This window comes from Armigeres subalbatus, chromosome 1 (assembly GCF_024139115.2).
Source record: "Armigeres subalbatus isolate Guangzhou_Male chromosome 1, GZ_Asu_2, whole genome shotgun sequence".
Taxonomy (NCBI): domain Eukaryota; kingdom Metazoa; phylum Arthropoda; class Insecta; order Diptera; family Culicidae; genus Armigeres; species Armigeres subalbatus.
In genome coordinates, this window is record NC_085139.1 from 213,320,552 (window position 1) to 213,339,937 (window position 19,386).

Sequence of the window (19,386 nt, forward strand, 5' to 3'; positions counted from 1 at the left end):
ACACCATACCAGACTTTACCAGTTTGTGGGCCACAACGAATCAGATCATGATAAAAACGCTCAAGTACGCGCTCTGATTTTCGCGAATTACGAAATTTACTTTTGGATGGATATATCTACCCCGGATTCTCTATTCCTTTCTGCTTCTTCAGGTATTACTCCACAAGTTCATTCAGGCTTTTGCTCGAAGTTCCCTTTTGGAATTCCTCCGCATGTTCTTGCAGGCATTTACTGGAAGTTTCTTTCCGGAATTTCCCCGGAAGTTTCTTTCATTCGGAATTTTTTTCAGGAATTGCTCCGGAAGTACTTTCAGGAATCCACTCAAAAGTTCCTCTTCTTCCTGAAGTTACGTTCGGAGCTCGGGAGTTCGTTAGGAACGTTCCGAAGTTCCTTCAGAAAATTCTTGGAACATTCCTTCAGGAATTCCTTTGAAAATTTCTTCAGGAATTTATCCTAAAAATCCTTCAAAAATTCTTCCGGAAGTTCCTACAGTAAATCATTTGTAAATTCATACCAGAAGTACCGTCAGAAATTCCTCCGGAAGTTGTTCCAGAATTTCCTCTGAAAGTTCCGCCAGGAACTCCAGGAATTCCAGCGGTAGTTCCTCCAAAGATTCCCCTGGAAGCTCCTCCAGAAATTCCTCCAGGAATTCCTCTAGAACTTCCTCCAGGAATTCCTCAGGAAGTTCCTCCAGGAATTCCACTGACTGTTCCTCCAGGAATTCCTGGAGGAACTTCCGGAGGAATTTCCGAAAAAAAATCTGGAGGAGTTTTTGGAGGAATTCCTAGAGGATTTTCCAGAGGAGTTCCTGGAGGAACTTCCGGAGGAATTTCCGGAGGGACTTCGGGATCCATTTTTGGAAGAAATTTTGGGGGAATTTCTAGAGGGACTTCTGAAGGAATTTCTGAAGGAACTTTCTGAGAAGTTTATGAAGAAACTTCCGGAAGAACTCTGGAGGAAACTCCGGAGAAACTTCAGGAGGAACTCCTAGAGGAACTTCCGGACGAATTTCTGGAGGAACTTCCGGAGGTATTTCTGGAGAAATTTCTGGAGGAACTTTCTGAAGGAACTTCTAGAGGAATTCCGGAGAAACTTTCGAAAGAATTTCTGAAGGAACTTTAGGAGGAATTCTTGAGAGGACTTTCGGAGGACTTTCGGAGGAATTTCTTGAGAGACTTCCGGAACTCCGGTACATCTGAAGAAATTTCTGGAAAAACTATCAGAGGAATTCTAGGACGAACTTTCGGAGAAATTCCACTTCCGAAGGAATTCTTGATGGGACTACCAGAGGAATTTCTGGATAGACTTCGGGTGGAATTTCTGTAGGGATTTCCGGAGAAATCTCTTGAGGGACTTCCGGAGGAATTTATGGAGGAACTTTCAAAGGAATTCCTGGAGGAACTCCCAGAGAATTTCTTGGAAGAAATTTCATAGGAACTCTTGGAGGAATTTCTGGATGAATTTCTGGAAAAAATATGAAGGAATGCCTGAAATATTTCTCTAATGCATTCCTGGGAGAATTCACAATGGAATACAAAAAATATGAAGGAATGCCTGAAATATTTCTCTAATGCATTCCTGGGAGAATTCACAATGGAATACATACAAGACTTCAAGGAGGAATACTTACTTGATACTTGATGGGCTACAGCTCTTCGATGAACCTACGCCGAATGGAGTATCCTTCTCCACTGGACTCGATCCTGGGCCAATCGCTTCCAGTCGCCTTGAACATTGAGCGCCCTCAGATCCTCTTCAACTGCAAAAAGCCGTCGTGTACGTGGCCTTCCACGAAGCCTGCGGCCTCTTCCGGGTTCTCTACTAAATATTATCTTCGCTTGACGTTCTTCCGGCATACGAACAAAGTGACCAGCCCACCGTAGTCTGCCGTGTTGTATAAGCGTAATTATATCCAACCCTTTATACACCTGGTACAATTCGTGATTCATGCGACGCCGCCAGATACCGTTCTCCTGTTTACCGCCGAGGATTGTCCGCAGCACCTTACGCTCAAACACTCCGAAAGCTCTCCGATCAGCCTCCTTTAACGTCCACGTTTTATGGCCGTATAAAGCCACCGGAAGAATCAGAGTAGTATACAGCGCGAGTTTAGTTTTCGTTTGCAGACTACGGGACTTAAGCTGGTTACGAAGTCCGTAATAAGCCCTATGTGCAGCTGCAATACGCCTTTTCACCTCGCGGGTAACATCATTATCGCACGTCACTAATGTTCCAAGATACACAAATTCGTCTGACACTTCAAATTTTTCACCATCCAGCACCATTTCGCTACCACCACCACTAATGAACCCACGTTGATTGCCAGCGACCATTTACTTCGTTTATTAGTCCAATCCTCGCTGTCTCCCTCTTAAAAGGCACAAAAGCCTCTTCCACGGCACGGCGATCAATTCCGATAATATCAATATCGTCCGCAAATCCCAGGAGCATATGCGATTTTGGTACCGCTTCTTTGCACACCAGCTCTCCTAATCGCTCCCTCGAGCGCTATATTGAACAGTAGATTCGAGAGTGTATCACCCTGCTTTAATCCATCTAAGGTAACAAATGACGTCGATATTTCATTCGCATCCCTTACACTTGATTTCGATTCATCCAACGTTATACGAATCAGCCGTATCAGTTTCGCCGGAAAACCATGTTCAAGCATAATTTGCCATAATTCATTCCGTTTCACTGAATCGTACGCCGCCTTGAAATCAATAAACAGATGATGTGTCTGCAAGTTGTACTCCTGGAATTTATCAAGGATTTGTCTCAGGGTAAACATTTGATCCGTCGTTGATCGGCCCTCACGAAAACCTGCTTGGTATTCGCCGACGAAGGACTATTCAAGCGGTCTCAATCTGTCGAACAGAATGCGGGACATAATTTTGTACGCCGAATTAGGGAGGGTTATTCCTTTCTTAAAGAGAGAGCAAATGAGGCCGTCCAACCAGCTACCAGGCATTTCCTCGTCTTCCCATATTTTCGACATAATATGGTGCAGAACTTCATAAAGCTGCTCACTGCCATGTTTGAGAAGTTCAGCCGGGAGCTGGTCCTTCCCTGCAGGAGGAATACCTGGACGAATTATAAGAATTCTCTGAAGAATTTCCGTATGATTTTTTTGAAGAACTGCTTTAAAAAATTATGAATGGGGGTATTTTCGAACAAATTGCAAATGAATTATCGAAGGCTCATAATTTTTCCGTTTTAAACAATTTTCCTGGGATTACTGAAAAAAGGGAATTTAAATATAAGTCGAGTCAATATATTGAAATAATTGGTGGAATAAAATGGAGTTACTTAACTTGTCTTAGACGGTTTTTATAATGCAAATGAACCGTTTGTTTGAGAAACTGCATATGTAACAATGGCCAAAATGAGATTTTTATAAATTCTGGATTCTCGTCCAAAAATACGTATTCTGGCAAAAAATACGAAAAAAAATTGTTGTTCAGGAATGTATGATTTTTTTTTCGTTTGTTTGAGAAACTACATATCTAGACCAACATTTGAAATGGGCGTAACAGCCAAAATTTATTCCTTCTGATTCTTCGTCCCCATATAAAGCTTTATATGTGGACGAAGAATCAGAGAGAATAAATTTTGGCTGTTACGCCCTTTTCAAATGTTAGTTTAGTGCGTGTTGGCTCTTGTTTCGGACGGTAGAACGATCGCGCGATTTGCCGAAATTTTGTAAAATCCAGCGAAACATTTGTAAAATCCAGGTTACTTTGTCAAGTACCAATTTGCGACAATATACAGTAGATTGCTCAATTGAGCATTGTATAGCCACCCACGATTTGTACAATCACATATGCTATGCTATGCTTACGCCCTTTTGAAATGTTGGTCTAGATATGTTCACGCACTTCAAAGAATGAATTGTGAAGTACTGCTGCCCCAGGGTGTTGAGTTCTCCCAAAAACTATTGATCTGTATCGAAGAAATCGAAATATTTGGTGCCAATTTGTTCTTAACAGTCGATGCGAATTCTTCATTAAATGCACAAACAGTTTCGTTTTTACTCTGGTTTGTTTTTCCCTTCGGCATGTTTATTCCACCCATATGGTTTTGACAGCTGAAGTGCAATTGTATTGGTGAACCTGGTGCGAAACTGTGAAACAACACAGTGCGAACCCGACAGCTTTGGGATTGGAACTAGTGCGAACCTAGTTCCAACCTGAGCAACCCCCCCACAAGATGACAGAAAGCCTTAGTTTCGCGTACCCACTTGGAAAATAGCAGATGGCGCCACACAACGTAAATAACGGGCCATCCTGCATCGCCGACACGGTTTTGTTGTAAGGGAAAATATATTTTTGTTTCGTCTTTTGTTGATGCCAAACCACGGGCAAGAGTTGCAGTACAAAAAGGCGTAGAGAGAATTGGAACCATTAATTGAACTAAATTAAAACAAAACTAATTTGATTTCAATAAATTTTTCAAGTATTGAGTTTTCGAAGCGCAGAGTATAATATATAAAATAAAAGTGGGTGGTAATCCAGTTGCGACAAAAATACTACTCGACTACGATAGAAGATAAAAACGATGCCGATGTTCTGGTTGTTGAAACAAGGGTTGTAAATATTCGGCAGCACTGGATGGAGGTGATGTTTTTTTATATCATTTTTTTTATTTTCTTCCTGCTTTGAAATCAACCTCACTTTCCCGGAGAGGCAGTAAAGTAAACAACAGAACTCACATCACTCACTGCGCCGCGAAGATGAAATTTACCACAGCAAAATGTACGCAAAATCACCACGCGTTTAAATGGGCCACTCACAGTCATATGGTAAGGCGCGAACTGAGCAGCCTGTCAGAGCGACTTGTGAGTGGCTGAATGCGAAATTGAATGGTCGGTGTTGGGAATGATTTTTCGACTGCACCCAGTCGCACTCATCACGGCGGCGATGAAGGCGACTGCATATTATACTGAGATCCATGTTTTTCACTGCATTGACTGTGAAATATTTCTACCCTGGTTGAAGCGCTTGCGTCCGCCACTGTTGTTGATGACTTTTCGCTTCAATCATTGATCCACGTTCAAAACAGTTTATTGGAAAAATAAAATGTGAGCATTGTAAACATGAGCTTGTTCAGACTTCAGAACATATTGAGGCCAACAAAGATGATCTTTTAATTTGCAAAATCTCGGAGACGGAGTTAAAAATACTTATTAACGATTAACCGAAACACGAACTTCAACGTCAGGAAATATTATGCGCAGCTTGGATATCGCATCGTTATGAACATCTACAACACCCATCAACCTGTTTTTTTTTAAACAAGTTAACACATTTTAGCACAGGATGCCATTAATAATCATCGAAGTATTTTGATGAACTTAGGCATTTATTTAAACCTGAAATATTGGCTTGAACAATATGCCTAAAATTTCGAAGGCATAAAAAATTCATCCGTGATAAAGCTCATAAAACTGATTCTTTTCCGCGCCGAATAAAGCCCCAAACACAATGTTAGCGGAACGGCAACGAAAATGGCAAATTTGACAGAAAATATATGGGCTAACTGTTGCCACACGTTGTCCTATTTCAATCAAAATAAAATGACTTAAATGAGACAAATATGATTGTACGACAATTCCCCGAAAACCAATTCCCCGAATGCAATTTTCCCGAATGCAATTTCCCCGAATGTAACAATTCCCCGAATGCAATTTCCCCGAATGTAACATTTCCCCGAATGTAACAAATCCCCGAAAATAAAGTATTTTTTTGCAAACGCATAATTGTCATCGACTATAAACGCCCGAACAGAGAAGCGTTCAAAGATTTGTTCCAGAGTGTCTCTTTGGAGATGCCGAACATGATCAAATTTTTCGATAGTATTGTATGTCCTTGATCTTCTTTATTGTTAAATTATAAAGGTATTAGATTAAAGTGTTTTCATTTTTTTTTTCTAAAATAGTCGAACAAAGGCTGAATTTCTTTGGTGGAGTAGAATCGCGAACGGAAATTCCGATTAAAAGCATCATCATGGTAAAAATTTGTGAAATAAAACTTCTGTCCTATGTAAGGTCTATCCCTTCTTAGGAAGTTACTGTAATCGTGGATATGAATCCTTAAAAAAAATAATGCGTATGCCCGGAATAAGGCAATGGTGAATGTGATCCCTTCTTTAAAATCTACTCGGAATAACGCAATGGATTGATTTGATATCTACTTTGGAAGTAGGTGTTTCCCAGGATAATGAAGAAGTGAATGTTATTCCTTCTTTAAAAATTTTTATCTACCTGTTATAAGAAAACGGTAGATATGATCTATTCATTAAAGTTAGGCGTTAGTTCGAAATAAGCCAAAGTAGATTGAAATTACCTTTTCAGAAGTAGGAGATTGCCTGCAATAAGGTAATGATAAATGTTGTCTCTTCTTTTGATGTAGACGAGTTGGCCCGGAATAGATATAATATATGAGATCGCATCGAGCAATAAATATCAATTATATATACCGAAAAAAATATCGAATTCATCGACGTGTTCATTTAAAGAAGGCAATATCTCCTACATTGTCCTTACATTGCTTAGACGCGATCATTCAAAGAAGGCATTATCTCCTTCCTTCGCTTTACTCCAGGCAAACGTGTTCAATTGAAGAAGGGTCTATCTACCCTCTTTGTCTTATATCGGGCAAAAGTGTTCATTTTAATAAGGCATTATAACTCGTATTCCCTCAATACCGGGCGAAACGATTATCAAAAAAAAAAAACATCCTACGCCTTATACCGGAAAACGTATTATTTTCCTTCCTTTATCTCTATCCTCCTTCCTTATTTTTCCATTCTCTCTTCCTACATCTCCCGTCGTATTTCACCCTTTCTCGCTCCTCACATTACACGTCTCGGATCATATTTTCCACTTCTCACTTCTTACTCCACACTTCTCACTTCTTACTATGTACTTCCTTCTCATTTCTCATTTTCCACTTCTTACCTCTCATGTCTCACTTCTCACTTCCCACTACTCACTACTCACTACTCACTGCTTACTACTCACTATTCACTGCTTACTACTCACTTCTAAATTCTCACTTCTCACTTTCCACATCTCGTTTATCACTTCTCACTTCTCATTTCTCATTTCTCATTACTCACTCCTCATTTCTCACTTCTTATTACGCTCTTCTCACTTCTCACGTCTCACTTTTCACTTCTCACTAATCATTTCTCACTTATTACTTCTCACTTGGCCTAATGACGGTTCGGCATAAGGGTCTTCGGCCCAATGACCCAGCATCTCATTTTTTTACAATTTTTAAGTGAATTGTCCCGCGACCCTCAATTTTGTTGCAGCTCAAAATATGTCAAAAGCCAATTATGTGACTAGGTATATGTTAAACGACGCAGATTTCTTTTTCAGTTTTAGTTTTATCTGCACTGTGTTAACAATTCGGGGAAATGCTGCATTCGGGGAAATGTTGCATTCGGGGAATTGTTACATTCGGGGAAATGTTACGTTCGGGGAATCGTTATTCGGGGAAATTTCATCCGGGGAAATTGCATTCGGGAAATTGGTTTTCGGGGAATTGTCGTACAATCGACAAATATAACCATTTCTACTAGTGTCAATATTTGCTATTTCAAGTGAAGAACTGAATTCATTTCGAAATTCACAAAAATAAAGAAAAAAAAATGCTATTTGCTTTTATCACACCCATCTGAAATCAAACGAACAAAAACTATCTCAACAACAACACAGTAACCATCGAACTGTCAAATTGTAACTTAAAGTTAAACGAATCGGTGGAATGGTTCAAAGCCTAAGTACTCCTATAATTGTTTTGATTATTTCAGCGCCAAACCAGGTTGTGATGATATATAATTCATATAATTCATAACCCAGCTCCGTAGAGCTTGTGTATATACGAGCCTATATCAAAATAACTAATGAGTGATGTAATTGTGTGATAAATGATTAAAAAATATATATAATTAAAATTTGGGTTTATTTTTAACTTTTTACGCCATGCTCACGAAATAATCGAGATTGACAGAACCACCTGAACCAATTTTTCGGGGTACACTGACAGTGTACTGGAGCTGTCAAGTTGCTCACGGGCTGAACCTGAGTGAATAAAAAAAACCCAGAATAATCCACCTAGCGTTGGTGATGCTTTCCTCGCATTTAGTTAAGACACCAACCTTATATGGGGTTTATATGGTCCGATGTACCATTCTCTTCATAACTTTGAAACGCAATGTACGATCGTTATAAAATTCAATAGTGATCAACAAGGCTTTGTCCCCTGTCGAATGAAACTTGTTGCGAGAAAATCGGTTAAGGATTACTATACGAAAAGTTGTCTAATGTTTTTTATAGGTTTTGTGCACACACATACACACACACATACACACATACATACACACGGACAGACAGACATGTGCTCAGCTCGTCGAGCTGAGTCGATTGGTATGTAATACTACAGTCCCTTCCCGATTTTGGCAACACGACCGGATTTTAAAGTTGCCAAAATGGGGATGTTGCCAAAAACGGGAAAAAAATTTCATACAAAATTTCAATTTTTTTTGTTTGCATGATTGAAGCTAAATACGTAGAAAATGTACTACAAAGTATGTGGAGTGTGTTTAAGTGATGCACGTGCACCATAATTGACATTTTTGCGATATTATTCAAAACTCGGAGGTTGTAGTTCGAACAAAATTGAAACAAACTCAAGAATGGTAATCAAACGATAATGTATCTAATTAGCCAATTTCATAATACAAATTGAATAATGAATAATATTTGAAATTAAAAATAGCGTCGGCCACGTCCTTACATAAATTTGTGGTGATAAAAAAACGTTTCTATTGTAGGCAAACTTTCTTGTGGTCGGTGTGATTAAGAGTAAAGTTCTGTACAATTTTTGCTGACATTATGGAAAAAATGAACGCAAGGCATAAAACATTCCATTGTTTTAAAAAATTGTAACGGAATTCTGCATTCTGCACATTGGTCAAGCCAAGTGTATCCAATATAGTGTGAGTATGGGTTAACTACACTCGACTACAGTTCACTTTCATTATTATGTGTACTTGGGCTCACTTGACCTCCGATAACGATACCAGCAGACAAATTCAGAGACGCAACGTGACAGGAAAGCGTACGTCCTTTAAACTCCAAAAAATAATCCGATCGAATAGAGTTCGCCGCCGTACCAAACAGACTCCCTCATTAAACAGGTGGCGGTAGTCCTCCTTGGACACGAGCCTGGACAATGCTTGTGGAGGACCAACGCGCACTTGGAGTAAAAATTGTTCTACACAACGATCCGACAGGCACAAGAATGCGAGGTGTGCAGCGATCAAGGTGGATCGATCAGGTTGAAGACGATTTACGGACACTCCGTAGACTGCGTGACTGGTAACGTACAGCTGTGGACGGAGACGACTGTTATGTACCGCAGAGGCCACTCCGGCCTTAGGCTGAATAAGTAATAATAAAACCACATGTGACGCATCACTCGCCTATCGAAGCAGCTAGAATTACGCCAGCGATCTCATGGGAACTTCACAGGAGGTACTCTACTTCTGATACTTCGCCATTACAAACAGAACACTCGAGAGCAAGCATTGTGAGCATTGATCTATTGCAATCGTAGCATCCATAGCCAATGAGTGAACTGCCTCGCTCAGATGGATGCCAAACCACGAGTAGGAGCGATCGTTGCTGTGATAAACAATGAGCAACACCGTCTAACAACCCAAGCCGTGGTGAGGTATCCATGTAAGCTACGATTTTTACATTCGTACCCCGCTTGCTCTAGTACAAATGAAGCCAAACAATCAAACCACATCATGCGTTCTGCTTTATTCGCTCTATTTTCAAGGTGATAAGATAGTCGAGAGGAAGTATCAACGCCTCCCATTCAGTGTGCTAGAGTTCCAGACTCTAAGAGGTCTTCATTTTTATAATGCTTGAATGGCTTCTTCTAATAACGCACCGTAACGACGCTCATTGTTGTGTTACCAAGCTTCACTCAATAGGCTTCCATTGGTGAGCGTTGAAGTTCATTAAACGGTGAATCATCGAACGTCCAATTTCAAAGCTCTTAGGAAGCTCATAACTTGCCCCGCGGCAGAATATCAAGTTGGCTTAGATTAACCCGATTTTTTCTCATGATCTGATTTTTTCAATGCCTGCTCGCGAGTCTTACATGTTACCAAGCTCTTACCATTACTGTTGAACTGTTGGCAAGCATGCTGGAATCTAAAGGCTCGTTATACAATTGACACATCAGGAAACTGGAAAAGTCAACAGTGTTCTGATATTAATCGCTAGATAAATTAGCATCAATTTTATTGTTTAATTTTATTGATTCTTTGAAATAAATTGTTGCTTATTATCTGAAAGGGAATGCAGCAGAAAGACGGATAAAATGATAAAATGACAGTTTCTCGGCTGATATCAGAAAAGAGACGCATAATGAACAAAACGACTCGATGGCTATAAAGCGCATTTAGAAAATCGAATGTACTAATCACTAACAATTAAACCTACTGGGGTTTGCTTGCTCCTGGATCACTCATACAGTATCGGTTGCATTGTGATGTAAACAGCAGGCTTCGCTTAATAGGTGTTGTACTATGTACAACGGTGTGAGTCAGCTTGTCGACGACAAAATCAGTGAGAATGCCAAAAAATACGACAATCTACGGTGGGCTGGTTATATAAGGGGAGGGTGAATAGGAACATGAAAAACGATAATAAAAAGAACAGAAAAGTTTCAATAGAAATAGTTTGCAATGAGCGGTGAAACGAGTGGTGATTCATTATTTCAGTGAAAGTGCCCACTATTCGTACAGAGCCCATAATACACATATAAACCTTTAATGGTTAAACGGTAATGGTTTTATTCATCCTATTACACATTAATAAAAAGGTTTTAGCTCTAAAAAGTAATAAAAAAATTTGTTCGAGGTTGTTGCCAAAATCGGGAAGAAAATGTTGCCAAAAACGGGTGTTGCCAAAATCGGGGGTAGACAAAAACGGGTGTTGCCAAAATCGGGATGGGACTGTATAGGGCTCAGAGGCTTCTATAAAAAGTTCGTTTTCGGAGTGAAATGATAGCCTTTCGGTACAACTTAGTTGTACGAGAAAGGCAAAAACGTTTTGACAGCAGTTAGGTTGGAACTGGTTCTAACCTAGGTTGGAACTTTTTTAAAAACGAATTCGACATAAGTTAGCTTTCAACTATTCGGCCAAATGGCATTCACTCTGAGGAAAATCTATGCTAAATGCGTTTCTCCTGGTTGACCGCACGTTCGTTTACGTGCAGTTTATACTCGATTAGTATAACCTCCGAATCCTCGCCGTGTAACGATTTAATCTTGCATAGATTACTTTTTTATTCTAGCTTAGTATAAACTTGAGCTTGAGCTTGAGCTTGATTGACTGCTCGTAGTTGCTACTCCATTATGACCAGATCAGCTGTTTTTGCACAGGGAACCAACAGATGTTTGCTTGGGACTAGCACACATTTTCAATGTACAAGTTCTGGTGATCTCATTTGTTAGGTCATACTGGCGCCTGCCACGTCAGAATGCAAGTCAATGTAGGAAAGGGGGAGGAAATGATGATGCAATCACTCGCCCACTGCAAGCCGGATATACCTCTGCACTTGCCACGAGTTCATGCGGAATTTGTTGGAATTTCTGGGTTAGGTTGGAGAGGCAGAGGTCCGTCTTGGTTAACGAGCTGCCAATGTGATAGATAGGAGAAGGTAACTGATGGAATGTCCAATTGGATGTAGGAAACTAGCTCTATAGTTTTTTATTCTATAGGTTTATGCTCTGATTAGTTCTCGAGTCATGCAGAAATTTCCGTTCCATTTGTTCCAGGGGAGAGAGGGGTTTCCAACCACTACAGAAACATATCTTACCTTCCAAAGCCTCCACATGCAAGATTTGGCTCCATTTGCTTGATTAATTCTCCAGTTATGGAGAAATTTGTGTTTAATTTGTATGGGTGCCCCCCTTTTCAAAGGGGGGAGGGGTCTCGAACCATCTTAAGAACCTTCTCCAGCCCCAAAAACCTGTGCATACAAATTTTCACGCCAATCGGTTCAGTAGTTTCCGAGTTTATAAGGGTCAGACAAACCGAAATTCATTTTTATGTGTATAGAAGAAGAAGATTGAGACTGCACTGCACCGCCATGAACCTCTGGATCTGCTTCTGCTGCGATGTCCAGCTGGGTTCCAATCTAATGCTTGTTTACATATTTCGTTTCCGCCTTTTTGTAATGTGTGGCCGATCCAGCCCCACTTCCGATCCCGAATTTCTGTAGCTATAAGCTTCTGGTGACAACGACGATTGCTTCACGGTCAATCGCACCTCCTATAATCTCGTCGATTACGATGAGGAACAGTAGCGGTGATAGAACACATCTTCACCTTACACCAGCTACGACCAGGATAGGGTCGGGCAAGACTCCATTGTGCAGCACTCTACTCGAGAAGGCCTCGTAGTGTCCTCAATGAGGCCGAAGATTTTCTCAGGGTCTCAGAGCGTCACACATATGCTCGTGATTGAGACGATCGAAAGCTTTTTCCGTAGCCAATGAATACCAAGTCGTTGACCTGCTCAAGAATGATACGCTCCGTAACAATATGGTCCACCAGTGGCGTAGCCAAAAAATTGGTCTGGGGGGGGGGGGGGTTTCTGAACATTTTTTTTTTTGAAAAAAAAAATTTCTTCTAAAAATGATGTCTCTGGGGGGGGTTTTATGCCCAAAACCACCCCCCTGGCTACGCCACTGTGGTCCACACAGGATCTTTCAGCACGAAATTTGGCCTTCTGCCGCCGGAGAGTCGAATCGATTTTCTCCTGAATCCGGGCTAAGATAACTTTGCAAAGAACTTTGAGAACAGTTCACACATGCCTTGCCATTTATCGCACACAGACAGGTCACCCTTTTTGGGCACCTTCACTAAGATACGAAAGAATCGACCGGGAAAGATGTGGTGTCCCAGATACTACGAAATAAACGATGCAGTAGTTGAGCGAATGATTTATTTATTTATTTTTTACTTTATTTAAAGTGATTTTTTAAAACATGTTTAAGTTCATAGCTTTTAAGTGCATTTAAATTTGTTGGACGATAGTGTCAACCTGGTCAAACAAAATTTTCCTTCTCAGCTGCATCATCTTTCTCGTTCTCAAGCTTCCTTATGGTAGCATGTCGCTTGCTAAAACTCATCCACCAATCCACCAGATGCAGCAAAGCAGCAAAAAAGCCAAAATAAGCCGCCAAATGATTGTTGCCGATTTCATAGTTGAGGAAACCACTCATCAGCACGCAATATCCCCATGTGTAGTAGATGACTGCCGTCAATCCGTTGAACCACAGCTCCACCCTGAACCATAGCACCGACGTAAATGCTCGACCAAGAGGTTGCGCTTCAATTATTGAATTACCCAGCAGCAGCACCGTTCCGATCAGCGAATTGATAGCGAGGAAAATGTAGGAAATTTCAAGCGGAGTGCCCAAAGGGTCCCTGTAATAAATGCGACGTTTGGATAGGACAAACACCAGAATTACAATGGCTGATATCTGAAAAATAGTTTGTGGAATAAAAATTATTTTCAACGCATATTGTTTAGAATACTTACTATTTCTCCAATTTTAAAAGTGGTTCGAAACGTTGTCAGTGCTTTCCAATTGAATAGGCTTTTTGCAGCTTCTTTTGTGGGTGCATCATTATTCGAAGGAATGTGTAGTGGGTTGGATTTTTCCTGATCGATGTTGTGGTCCGGTGAAATAGAGACAATTGCGGAGATTTCGCTCATATTTGCAGAATTTTTTCACCTATCCAACGATATCAAACAATGATCACAGAATGAAACTCACTTTGTGTGGTGACAACAGTACCAATAAGTGATAGATGCACTCAACTGGTGACTATGGTATCTTTTGCATTATTTCTTTTAAACTACGTCTTCCCCTTCCAAAGACTGCCGAAGCTTATAGAATCGTCACAACTCCTAACAATATTTGACTGGTGGCCACCACCCAAAGAAAAGTATGAGAATGTTTATACTTCCATACATCTGATGTGCAACGCAATACGCAGAGTTTAATATGCGCAAAACGTGCTTATGGCCCCGCAAACGATCCGTATTCAACAAATCAACATATCGATATAAACATTAACGTTCGCTCGGTGCAAATGTGAAATTCTTCATCTAGAGAAGAAATTCAATTATCAGTGTATTTTGTACTACTTCTTTGAACAGAAAATTATTTATAGTTTTTTCAGTGAAATGTTTTCACTTGCCATAAGACGAGACATAAGATAAGACGTTTAATCACCTTACTGGAATGTAACTTTAGAATTACGTGTGCGTGAGCATTTTTTTACATGTAAGGAATACTTTATGCACTGATCCACACGTGTTATAGTTGTTGCCAACCTATCACACGGAAGTGTGCCGGACTTTGGGAATCCTCCTGAAATACCTAGCTCTACTTACTAATCCCACCTTGAGCCCCAACCCCGACTCAAATAGTCCCCACCGGCGGAAGCTCCCCCAATACCGATGACCCGCATCCGTGAAAGGCTATTACGTTTTCAACGCAAGTCAGCAAGTCTTTGACGCTTCTTTAGAGTACCGAGGTCGGTCAAGAGATTCCGAGTGAAGCATAGTGGCGGTGCAAAAGTTCACCGGCGGTGGTATTTCTTTTGAAACCGATCTCCTGTGCGAGTGCCATTCAGCTCCCAGCATAATATCGGTCTACTCGGAGCCTTTCGACTTTATTTTCATGCCTCTCATCACCACTTTTACGTTGAACCATGAAGTCCGTCGCGGACTACTCAGATGATCCCAGGCGGTGGATCTATCCTACTTCGACAGGGAGGCCATGGAATTTCCATCGAAACCGACGACCCACTTCCGTGAAAGGCTGTTGCGTAGCCCGCACTACTCTTATGGTGTTTTCCAGATCAACGCAGGTCCTCAATCCCATTCTCACTGCAGTGAGTCATCGGTCGAGTGGCGAAGTCGGTCCAGAGATTCCGTGTAGTGCATAATGTCCTTCCATAATGTCCATGATGTCGCCTTCTACTATTCCTTGAATCCCCCAACATTTGGCACGATTCTATCCTACCACGGTGATAGCCTTCGCTACCATCGCGTAAGCATAGTCGACGTGGCTAATGGAGTTCAGCCGATCGTCTATCATCACCCTCAGGTGTTCCAGTAGGCGCTGAGACCTAATTACGTGCCTCCCGACAGTAATGTCTTATTTCCTGCGGTTCGCGCTCAAAGACTAAACTGGAGAGACCCGCTGCATCCTCCTAGTTACGAGGATCGCTGTCGTTTGATTGCCTTAGAGCCATTGCGTATCCACCGGGATGTGGGCAGAGCTCAATGTGCAGCTAATGTACTTCAAATAAGAATAGCTTGCGAACGAATTTTACAACAAGTCAACATGAACGTTCAACCAAAACGCTACGGAACAATTTGATGCTGAAGCTCCTCCTCAGCCTCCAGAGAACGTTTAATAGAGTATCTTCCATGACTTGACTTTAACTTGACGCGGAATGTTCTTCGTGGTAGATTTTCTGATTTTTTTTTCGTTGATTGTGTGTGATAAGTCAGCAATAAAAATAAACATTAAACATTAAACAATAATCAATAAACAATAAACAATAAACAATAAACAATAAACTATAAACAATAAACAATAAACAATAAACAATAAACAATAAACAATAAACAATAAACAATAAACAATAAACAATAAACAATAAACAATAAACAATAAACAATAAACAATAAACAATAAACAATAAACAATAAACAATAAACAATAAACAATAAACAATAAACAATAAACAATAAACAATAAACAATAAACAATAAACAATAAACAATAAACAATAAACAATAAACAATAAACAATAAACAATAAACAATAAACAATAAACAATAAACAATAAACAATAAACAATAAACAATAAACAATAAACAATAAACAATAAACAATAAACAATAAACAATAAACAATAAACAATAAACAATAAACAATAAACAATAAACAATAAACAATAAACAATAAACAATAAACAATAAACAATAAACAATAAACAATAAACAATAAACAATAATCAGTAAACAATAAACAATGGCGGTGGTAAAGTGGGTGAAATACAAAGTGTCGACACTGTCAGAATTGGAACAAGATTCATATGTCGTTACCAAGGAATGTAAAATAACAACATTGCCAATGACAACGACTTTATCCTCTCTTGTAAATGTTGGGACAAACTCAACTTGCAATAAGCGTTTGTCCCAAACTGCAACAGAATAGGACAATTATCGCCTGCCACACATTTTGAGAAGTAGTCGGTTTCCGATGATGTTTTTGGTTAAATTAGTATCAGTTATCATAGATTATACATAAACTTAACCATCTATTGACATGATTTGCGTTTTACTTCTGAAATGAACAATTTATCGCAGTTTGAAAAGTTCACAACAATTACCTCTCTATGTTTGTTGCAAATAAAATGGAACGCAACAATGTCTTTATCCTCTGCAGATGGGGACAAAGAGTTATCGCTATTCTCTTTTGTCGCTTGTTTTTTGCATTTTTCAGCGACAATTACATTCCTTGGTCGTTACTAATCAAAATCGTTTTCCAAACGAGCAGGAGACCTGTAAAATGCGACACATGTCGATACTCTTACGTACAGGAATTTAGGTGGAGATAAGGCCGTTACAAATATTTAATTTCTCTTATGTCCTACTGGTCTCCGAAAGGTCAAAGGGGGGGGGGAAACAATAAAACATAAATATTGAAATGGAAAAAATCAAATTTGTTAAAGAATATTTTGAAAATCCTCAAAATTTCCAGAATTTTTTTGTTGTCCTCTCAAAATATTTTTTATGGGCAAAGAAACCGAGGGAGGGGGACATAATTGTTTTTAAATATTTGTATCGGCCTAATGAAACAGTGAGTGATGAAAAAAAACGAAAAATATAAAAACTTTAAAAGAAAAATGAAGTAGGGGGAATGATGGCTTTGGCAGGTTTTGTTCTATTATTGTCAGGGGGGTTTTTTGTTACTGATTATGCTCAAATTTGGCCTAAACATTCTTTAGATATCAAAGAATATTGTGGCAAAATTTTATAAAATTTGGTCGACAAAAACCCCCCTGACAATAATAGAACAAAACATGCCAAAGCCGTCTTTTCCCCTATTTTTTTTAAATTCAAATATGACAAATATGTGTTTATTTTGTTTTATCAACAATTTTAATTTGATTAGTTCTGACTTAAAGAAAGATTGCTGTTTAATCATGATGATGGAATGAAGAAAAAGAGAAAAACAAAGGGATGGAAATGTAGCTACACTCTAACTTCCAATTACTCAGTGACTGAGTAAAAACTTATCGCCGTCTCTTTGTTTCACGCGGATTTTTTTAAGTTTCAGCCAAAGTAGTAGTCCCTATTCATAACTATGAGTAGTTCCGCTTTTGGCGGAAACTGAGTTAAATATCCGTTAGAAGAAAAGAAACGGCAATACAATTTTTCTCAATCACTTTTTGCCTTTCTCGTATACTAAGTATACGGTAAAGGCTATATGATCGCTCCAAAAATGAACTTTTTATAGGAGGTCCGGAGACCCATAGTGTTATATACCGATCGACTCAGTTCGACGAATTGAGGTGATGTCTGTATGTATGTGTGTGTGTGTTTATGTCAGTGGACAAATAAATCTCACTCATTTTTAAGGTACTTGTCCTTAACCGATTTGCTCGCAACAAGTTGCATTCGACGTAGAATCTTGTCCCATTATTTCCTATTGAAAATTGGGCAGATTGGACTATGGGCTAAGGAATTATGGTCAAAATTAATTTTTTTACATGAAAATTTCTCACTCATTTTTAGCACTATTCTCAACCGATTTGCCCTCAACAAATTGCATTCGACGCAGAATCCTGTCCCATTGTTTCCTATTGAAAATTGGGCGTATCGGACTATGGGCTCAGAAGTTATGGACAAATTTTTTTTTTTTTTCATACAAAAAGTCACTCGAAAAAAAACGAGATCTGGGTTTTATTCTTGAGCAAGAGTAAACAGAAATCTGCAAACAGACACCTGCATCATAGCAGTCTCTACTGCAGTTGCTGGTTTTGTTCAAGACGCCACCAGCGCTGTAATTATGACACAATCTGTTGAGACACTGTGCTCACCGCATTCCATATAACCTCTTCCAGACACATCCTCTCAACAAGGTTGTCCGGGGTTGTATCCATGCCGCGAAGGTCATTAGGCTGAATTAGCAAAAAGAAGGAAAAATTAAAAATGAGAAGTTCTTTATTCACCTTACCCCTTCTTCCTTCTTCCTTCTTGCATCTTCCTTTTCCTTCTTTTTCCTTTTTATTCTTTTTAGTTCTTCCTTCTTCTTTGTTACTTATTTCTTCTCCCTTCTTCTTTCTGCTTTCTTCTTTTTTCCTTCAGTCTTCCTTCATTCTTCTTCTTTCTTTGTTATTTCTTCTTCCATCTTCCTTCTTCCTTCTTCATTTTTCCTTCCTCGTTCTTTCATCTTCCTTCTTTCTTCTTCCTTCTTCCATCTTCCTTCCTTCTTCCTTCTTCCTCCTTCTTTCTCCCTTCTTCCTTCTCCCTTCTTCCTTCTCCCTACTTCCTTCTTCCCTCTTCCTTCTTCCTTCTTTCTTCTTTCTTTTTCTCCTTCCTTCCTCTTTTTTCCTTCTTCCTTCCTCCTTCTTCCTTCTTCCTTATTTTTTCTTCTTTCTTCCTTTCTTCCTTCTTTTTCCTTTTCTCTTCTTCCGTTCTACTTCTTCCTTCTTTCTTCTTCCTTTTTCCTTCCTTTTCCTTTTCTCTTCTTCCGTTCTACTTCTTCCTCTCTTCTGATTTCTAACCTCTCACTCCCCAGTTCCCATTCGACCTAATGGCCATTCGGCCTAATGACCCAGCATCGTGTCGACTGTCAAGCGATGCAGGGAATCAGCTATAGCTGCCAAGCTGGCGTTATTAAATTATTTACATCTAGTGCAATCAATGGACAGTACGTAATACCTCTTATATTTCAACCACGCGCTATCTTAGCCGTTTCCGTTTTCGACCGAATTGCTTCGATGGTAGAACGGCCTTTGCGGAACCCATACTGATTACCTGATAAGCCACCAGCACACTCCGTATAGTCCTTACCAGTTGTGTCGCGTAGGCAAATTCGTATGTATGCCGAAAGCTCTCTCGTGGATTTCCCAGGCTTAGGCAATAACACCAACTTCTGCCGTTTCCAACGATCTGGGAAGTTTCCTTCGTCCAGGCAATGCTGGAGGCAGCTCCTAAACATATTTGGCGCGATAAGAATCGCGTGCTTAAGGACCAGA

At 39.7% G+C, this 19,386-nt stretch overlaps 1 protein-coding gene across 2 annotated transcripts; it reads right to left on the reverse strand.

Annotated features, from left to right (window-relative positions):
* Positions 1-12,966: 12,966 nt before the first annotated feature.
* Positions 12,967-14,053, reverse strand: LOC134210762 (uncharacterized). Of its 2 annotated transcripts, XM_062687026.1 has the most exons (3): positions 13,896-14,051; positions 13,637-13,832; positions 12,967-13,577 (listed from the first exon to the last, which is right to left on the reverse strand). In XM_062687026.1, the coding sequence occupies exons 2-3, from the start codon at positions 13,811-13,813 to the stop codon at positions 13,140-13,142; spliced, it is 615 nt and encodes a 204-aa protein (XP_062543010.1). In that variant the 5' UTR covers positions 13,814-13,832; positions 13,896-14,051; the 3' UTR covers positions 12,967-13,139. The 2 variants fall into 2 exon arrangements, with proteins under 2 accessions (XP_062543010.1, XP_062543002.1); XM_062687018.1 differs by having other exon boundaries at positions 13,637-14,053.
* Between the last annotated feature and the right edge of the window lie 5,333 nt (positions 14,054-19,386).